Raw genomic sequence first — 6,643 nt, 5'->3', positions numbered from 1 at the left:
AGCGCGGGGCGGGGCCGCGCGGGGGCGCAGCGGGGCTCGGGGCGCGCGCGCCGCGCGGTCACGTGCCGGCGGCGCCGGGCTCAGCCATGGCGGAGGCTGCGGCCGCTCCCGCTCCCCTCGCGCCCCGCGGCCGCTGAGCCCCCGCCGGATCCGCGCCCGGAGCCCCTCCCGCCGCCATGGCCGAGCCCGCGGCCGTGTCCTCGCTGCCCCGCGAGGTCCGCGAGCAGCTGGCCGAGCTGGAGCTGGAGCTCTCGGAAGGTGAGCGAGGAGCGCCGGGAGCCCGGCCGGGCCGGCCCTGCCCGCGGGGCGCCGCGGAGCCTCCGTGTGAGGGGCCGGGGGTGGCGGCGCCGAGGGGTGCGAGGGGGGCTCGGGAGTGGCGGGGGTGGGATGAACGAGGCTCCGGGGTCTGTCTGAGAGGACCGGGGGAGGAAGGAAGGGCCCGGCCCGGGCTGGGGTTCTGTCGGAGCGGAAGGAGCGCTGGGAGCATCATCTGTGCGGGGGGACCCCCGACTAAGCCCGGGGACCCCCGGTGCGACCCCGGAGGGGCCTTCACCTGTCGGGGGTGAGTGACCTGCAGCCCCCTCTCGGGAGCGTTTTTTTCCTTGTGGCCTCTTCTCCGTAGCTCCCAAGCTGAGGATGCGGAGTGGGAGTGAGAGACCCCGGGACAGCCAGTTCTGGGGCGGGGGAGTCGCAGGAACTTTGGGCACAATAATGAAGACAAACCCTCTGTTCTTCCCACTTTCTGAATAAGTTCTTTTGCCATAATCGGTTCAGAGCATGCGCTTTTTGCTGCCTTTTTTTTTTTTTTACTGTTGTTTCCTTTTTTGCATGGGTTTGTCTTTGTTCCCCAGCGTTTAAAATGCTGCTCTCGGTACAGCTTTGTTGTGAATCTCCCTTGTGAAGCCGGAGGGCGAGGGATGAAGCTGAGGCGGAGGGAGAAGGTTGCAGTGCAGGTAGCTCAGATTTGCATAATTTTAATTTTCCTCCCTCCATCAGGGTACGGAACTTGATGCCAAAAAATCAGTGGCTTCTCAGGAGGGTTTACTGAATGGCTGGAATAACCAGAGAATAGGAATATCCTGAGTTGCAAGGGACCCTACGAGGATTATCAGTGTCTCTCTTAGCATTAAAAATTAAGAAAAATCAAGTTTCAGGCACATCTTTCCTTGCTCTGTTTATCCCAGAGCCCACAGTGCATAAAAGAGACTTATTGACTCTTTGGAGATCAGGAATTCACTCCCAGGGGTGAGCTGGGGGCTGTCAGCCCCCGCTGCCCACATCAGCACTCAGGGCTTTGCCAGCAGAAAAGGCCATGGCACTGCTTTCCTAACACAGCTGGGTTGTAGCTAAAGCCTTGATGTTGGCTGGTTGGGGGTTTTGTTAACTCTTTCTCAGATATACTTTCTGCAGACATTTAACTAAAGTGATAAAACTACCTGGTGTTTGGTTTCGGGGACTCCGTGGTAACAAAGAATTGAGGAACGGTGGTGTTGCTTGAAATGAAACATTAAATAGGTTTTTTAAAGAATTTGTTGAATGTTTTAAACTGTTGCTTGGATTTTCTGAAGTTTGTTTCTTGTGGCACTGAAAGCCCGTTACGGTTTGACCCTGTGATAGATTGTACTGCAAACTTAAAAAGAAATGAGCTCTGTTGCTGGACTGGCTGCTGTGACATCCCACTAGTCTTTAACAAGCTGCTCCAATAGCTTCAACTTCGGTGCTACAGAGTGAAGTTTTGTGGGTTATGTAAGTAATTCTCTGAATTTTAAATCCACTGCCCCTTTGTGGGTTTAATACTTGGATTTCTTAATGTGCATATCGAGGATTTGTTTGTGCAAATCACTTCTTCCGTCAAAAAACCCACGAGTACAGAGAATTTTGGGTGACTGTGTCCCCAAGCTCTTGGGAACATATTTCAGGGGATGTTGTTGCTGAGATAACTGAGCTGTGGGAAGGGGGAGTGAGGCAGTGAGGTAATGTCATTGTGGAGTTCTTGAAAAATACGCCCTAGTTTGAGGCTTAAGCAGAGGGATTTTGGGGCCTGTGTGTGCATTGTTCAGCTGAATATAACCATGGGCTGTTGATGGTAAACAATATTGAATAGAAGCATTTTATTAAAAATGGCAGCAGGGCTCCATGTGCAACTGCTCAGTTGTTGCTCAGATAAGAACACTTGATCCTTTTTTTTCCCACCCCCTTGTTGCAGCTTCGTTTGTCTCTGGGCTTGGCTGTGGACTGCGTGAACATTTCTGTCAGGCTTTTTTGCGTAGGAACACCTCGTTTTTGGGAGAGGAGAGGAGCTGCAGCTACCGGGAGTGGCCCAGGGTCCCTGCCCGCTGAGCTGGAGATGGCTCTGTCCTTGATGGACAGTGGGAAGTACCTGGCTCCGCGGGCTGGGAGCACAAACACTCGTGTGCTGAGCCTTGCTGTGAGTTTTATCCAGGCATTTGCTACTACTAACCACCGCAGAGTAGAGAATTCACAACAAAACGGGGGCAAATATAGTAATAAAACCTTATCTGGCGTTGTGGTTGTGAAAGGTGCTGCGTCAGCGAGCAGGATGCAAAGTGGAGCAGGATTACTTTAATGTATGCTGGAAATAGAAATCAGAGTTTGCAATGATGAGCCATGAGAGTTTCTTAAGGAGCAATCTGTGCAGACAGAGCAACAGGACTAATTATACCTTTGGATTATTCCTTACTGAGCCTTGTGGTCAGTGCGGAAGTAGCAGCCATCCCATCCCTGAGCGCAGGGAAAACGTCTCCGAGAAGTAGTGGGACGTGTTTCAGGAAACATTAATCGCTCATTAATCAGCAGAAGTTGCATCTTACTGTACTGTACTGGGCCTTGGCGATGGATTTGAGACCAGCTCATTCATTTCGAAGCGTGCACAAGAATTCAGTGTCTTCTGTCAGTGTGAAGAGCGTTTATACCTCGATCTCCACTTAGGGAGACCTCGCGTTCCCCCGCAGAAGGGATCGGTGTTGATACCTCTGAGGAAAGAATGTTCAAGTAACAGTAACTATGTATCAGCTGAGAATTGGGTCATGGAGCTGTGGGAAATCTGGAAACTGCTCATTACTCATGTTTTCCTTCTTTTCTCACTTTTGGGATATTTTTCTTTCTGGTGCTTTTCTTCATCTGTCAGTAACACCCACATTGTGCATCACTAATGATGGGAAGGGCTGCCTTTGTATTTACATCTGTTTCTGTTTGATGAGTGAAAGTGCCAGGGATATTAACTTTAAAGAAGACTTTCCCCCTCGTTTTCACACCGCTGTGAGTGCGGGAGCTCAGTCTCACCTTTGGGCTGAGCTGCAGCGCTGAGCGAAGGTGACTTTGGCTCCGCCACATGATGCTGTTCCTTAGAATGTTCTCAGTGTGTGCTGAAAGGTGCAGAGAACAAGGTAAACGCCTGAATTCATCCCATATTCGGTGGAAAACGTTAATATTAAAGCACTTTGCCACTGGGCTTGGGGATGTCTGGGTGTTTTTACACCTTGGGTGAAACATTCCAGCAGCTCCTCTCACATCATCCCAGCCGTTAATGGAGCTGGGAAACTCTGGAATGTCCAGATCCAAAGGCTCTAATTAAGCACGTTCGGAGGATTTGTTTCACACAGGGCACGTTACGTGACTGTTGTGCTGCCTGTGTGGGGCGGTGTGTTCTCCTGGAGGTGAGAGCTCTGGCTGTGGCAGCAGGGCAGCCTCCTGCCAGCCCCACTGCGGGGCCCAGCCTGGCTCTGCAGGGGTTAAACACCCACATAAAGAGCTTATTTGGCTGCTGGGGTTTGTGGCACTGAGGTTTCTGTCTTGCCTGGAGTTTTTAACTAGTAAAGGGGTGTCAGTGGAGAGAACTCCAGCTGAAGATGTCTGAATGTCCAGGGAAGGGCAGGGGAATTCCACCTCTTAGTAACGAGGAGCTCCTGTGAGCAGCTCAGGCCTTGGATGTCATTTCAGCCACTTCTGGGTTCTGTGACAGGGTTACCACTCCTCCCTCCTGCCTAGTGGGCAGGAGGAGCTGGTTTCTGTTTACTTTTCTAGCTAAACACACATTTGCTGCCTGGTTTATGATTCTGGGTGGGTGTTTCTGTGAATGGCTCCGTGCACCTGGGTTTGTTCCTTTTAAAGCTGATTGTCTCTCACTGGAGAACCGAGGCTCTGTCTGCAGAGCAAAGCTTTGTGTGAGGATTTTCAGAAGCTGAAGAAACAGAAGGATGGTGGCATGTATGGAAAAAGGAGTATCAGCAAAAGGGTGGAAACTCAGGACTGAAGGCCAGCCAAATAGGATAGAACCTTACTGGAAGAAAACATGTTGACTCAAGCAAGTGGGTAGAGTCTTTATTTTGTTTGGCTTGAAAATTTCTTACGGAATCAGGGTATTTCTCTGATCTTTTAAAAGTTGTGTGTTTCAGGTTGCAATCTTTGATTGCCAGGCGCCTGTCAAAGTAGGTGAGGACCTTTTTTATAGATTAAGCAGCTGAAGCACAGAATTTAAATTACAGAGGCAAAGGAAGTAATTGTCTGAGTAGGGACTGGCTCTATGGATTGTGCTGAGTGAGCAGAAAGGTTTCACTTCAGTTTCTTCCCCCACTCAGAAAGGAACTGTGGGCAAAGCACAGAAAAGGTCGAAGAAGAGCTTTATAAACATAAGCAAGTTGGATCTGATCAGCCTGTAGCTAACAGGACTTACAGGTGGTTTTTGTGCATTTATGCAGCATCTCACCCACAAGTCTTGCATTAGGCAAAACCAGCACTGGGAAAGCTTTAATGTTGCTTCCTTAATTTACCTGCAGGACTGGCAGCAGATGGGTCCCAAATCTGCTGAGAAATCTGTGCAGGGCTTTGACACACTTCTCTGCGTGCAGCCAGTGCAGGTGCAGTTTGAGAGCTTGGAAAGGCCTGAAACCCTCCTGGAGCCATCACAGGGAGCTGGCTGTGCTCACCCAGGGATCATCCAGCCTTGATCGGCTCTACAAAGATCCCAGTAAGGATCCGTCATCTGCTTTCACTGTGGATGAAATTGTATTTTCTTTAGCTTCACAGCCCAGGAAAAAGTAATGTAAGCACGGAGCACATGGATTCCGTGCAATGTCTGTGTCACAGGAAAAGCTCCAGTCACGACCAAGAGGAGCAAAGTACCAGATCTGTCACCAGTGCAGCAAACAGAAGGTCCACAAGATGATCACAGATTTCTGCTCTGCAGATGGTCAAAGCAGAATGATTTAAGTGATTAATGTTTGGATAGAGGGAGTTAAGCACAAATACTGGAAGAAATATTTTGGCTCAAGTGAGTGGGAGTCAGGTTTACTGTTGGTACATGATTGAAGCATGTAAACACGGGGAAGAGGAGGAAGGTTTTTGGAGCATCCAGACTGGAATAATAAAAAACAACCAGGAAACTTAAAGAATGTGCATATTTTTGTGTTGTCCCTTGTATACTTAGGAAATGAGGACTGGGTTTGGGGCTCTTTTTAAAAGCTGCAGCTCTGACCCTTTGCCTTGGGGAGAGGAGGAAATTAGAGGCTTTAAAGAGTCCTGCGCCTCCTCCCTGGTTGCTTCTGTGAAGCTTTGCAGGAGTTAGAACCAGTTTCCTGAGCTGGGTGGAGAGGACATCTGGTAGCAATGATTCCCAGTTTGAATTTTACGACTGTTAGTACTTCCAGGATGGGAGATATTTGCCATTTCAGCTGCCTGCTCAGGCTGGGAATGTTCACCAGACCTGTTGGCCTGGCACAGCTGCGCTAAAGCCGCATTTGGAGTTTGCTGTGGTGTCCTAGATAACTGATCTTCAGTTTGCTATTTTAAATCCTGTAGCATGAAATATTGAGTAGGAAATGTGATGGGTGGCAGAGTAGCTGCACAGAGCTGCCGCTCTTCCCAACATGCAGCGAAGCAGGCAAGCCTTGGAGCTCCACAGGGAAGCGCACGCGGAGCACCCCTGGTGTTTCTGGTTCATTGCTGATGTTGTGGAAAGGGTGATTGCTCCTTCCTGATTCCCTCTCTCTGATTAGTGTTTGTCATGAAGTTTTCTGTTCGCTGGATTTATCGTGTTTATTCAGTGGCAAGTTTCAGAAGCCAAAGAGTGAACTCATGGTCAGCATTCCCGAGGGATGGGCAGAAGCTGGAGAGTTCCTGTTTGCATTTCTTTCAAATACAATGTGCAGATAATTTCTTAGAATGGTTTTCTTTAAACCATGTGTCTCAGTTATAAAAAGCATTTCCTGAATCTCTCAATGAGTTGCTCAGTTGCTTTTTTGGACCTGGATTCATAGAGAGAGGAATTGAAGCATTTCTCTCTGTTGAGGCTGATTCAGTACAAAATTTTTTTGGAGAGCTTGTGAAATCAGGGAAGAGTCATCAGGCCAGGATGTCTCGTTCTATTAATTAGAATGGAAGACTCTTCTATTTGCACCATGTGTGAGGAAACATTGATTTATAGCTAACGGATGCTCTGCAGGCAGCAGCATTCCATCTGCTACACGAATTTTCCCATTGCATTTCATGAGAAGTCTTGGGGAAAGCCTCACACCTGTATTTCTCATCTTGAATCATGTACTGGGTCGTTACTCTCGCCTGATATTTGGAGTAAAATGGCTGTCTCCATCAGTTTGTGTTCTTTTCAAACTTCAAAGCTGAGAGT

General features: G+C 49.1%; 1 protein-coding gene across 4 annotated transcripts in view; it reads left to right on the top strand.

Annotated features, from left to right (window-relative positions):
* Positions 1–125: 125 nt before the first annotated feature.
* Positions 126–6,643, top strand: part of DIP2B (disco interacting protein 2 homolog B) — a 62,580-nt gene continuing 56,062 nt past the window's right edge. For 3 of the 4 annotated variants that reach the window (XM_048327753.1, XM_048327750.1, XM_048327749.1), the window contains exon 1: positions 126–258. In XM_048327753.1, coding sequence (XP_048183710.1) covers positions 177–258 — 82 coding nt within the window. In that variant the 5' untranslated portion in view covers positions 126–176. The remainder of the gene's footprint in view (positions 259–6,643) is intronic. The other variant, XM_048327752.1, reaches the window with a different exon arrangement.

Source organism: Corvus hawaiiensis, chromosome 24, assembly GCF_020740725.1.
Source record: "Corvus hawaiiensis isolate bCorHaw1 chromosome 24, bCorHaw1.pri.cur, whole genome shotgun sequence".
Taxonomy (NCBI): domain Eukaryota; kingdom Metazoa; phylum Chordata; class Aves; order Passeriformes; family Corvidae; genus Corvus; species Corvus hawaiiensis.
The sequence above is the reverse complement of the archived record's forward strand: the minus strand, read 5'-3'. Positions and strand labels throughout refer to the sequence as shown.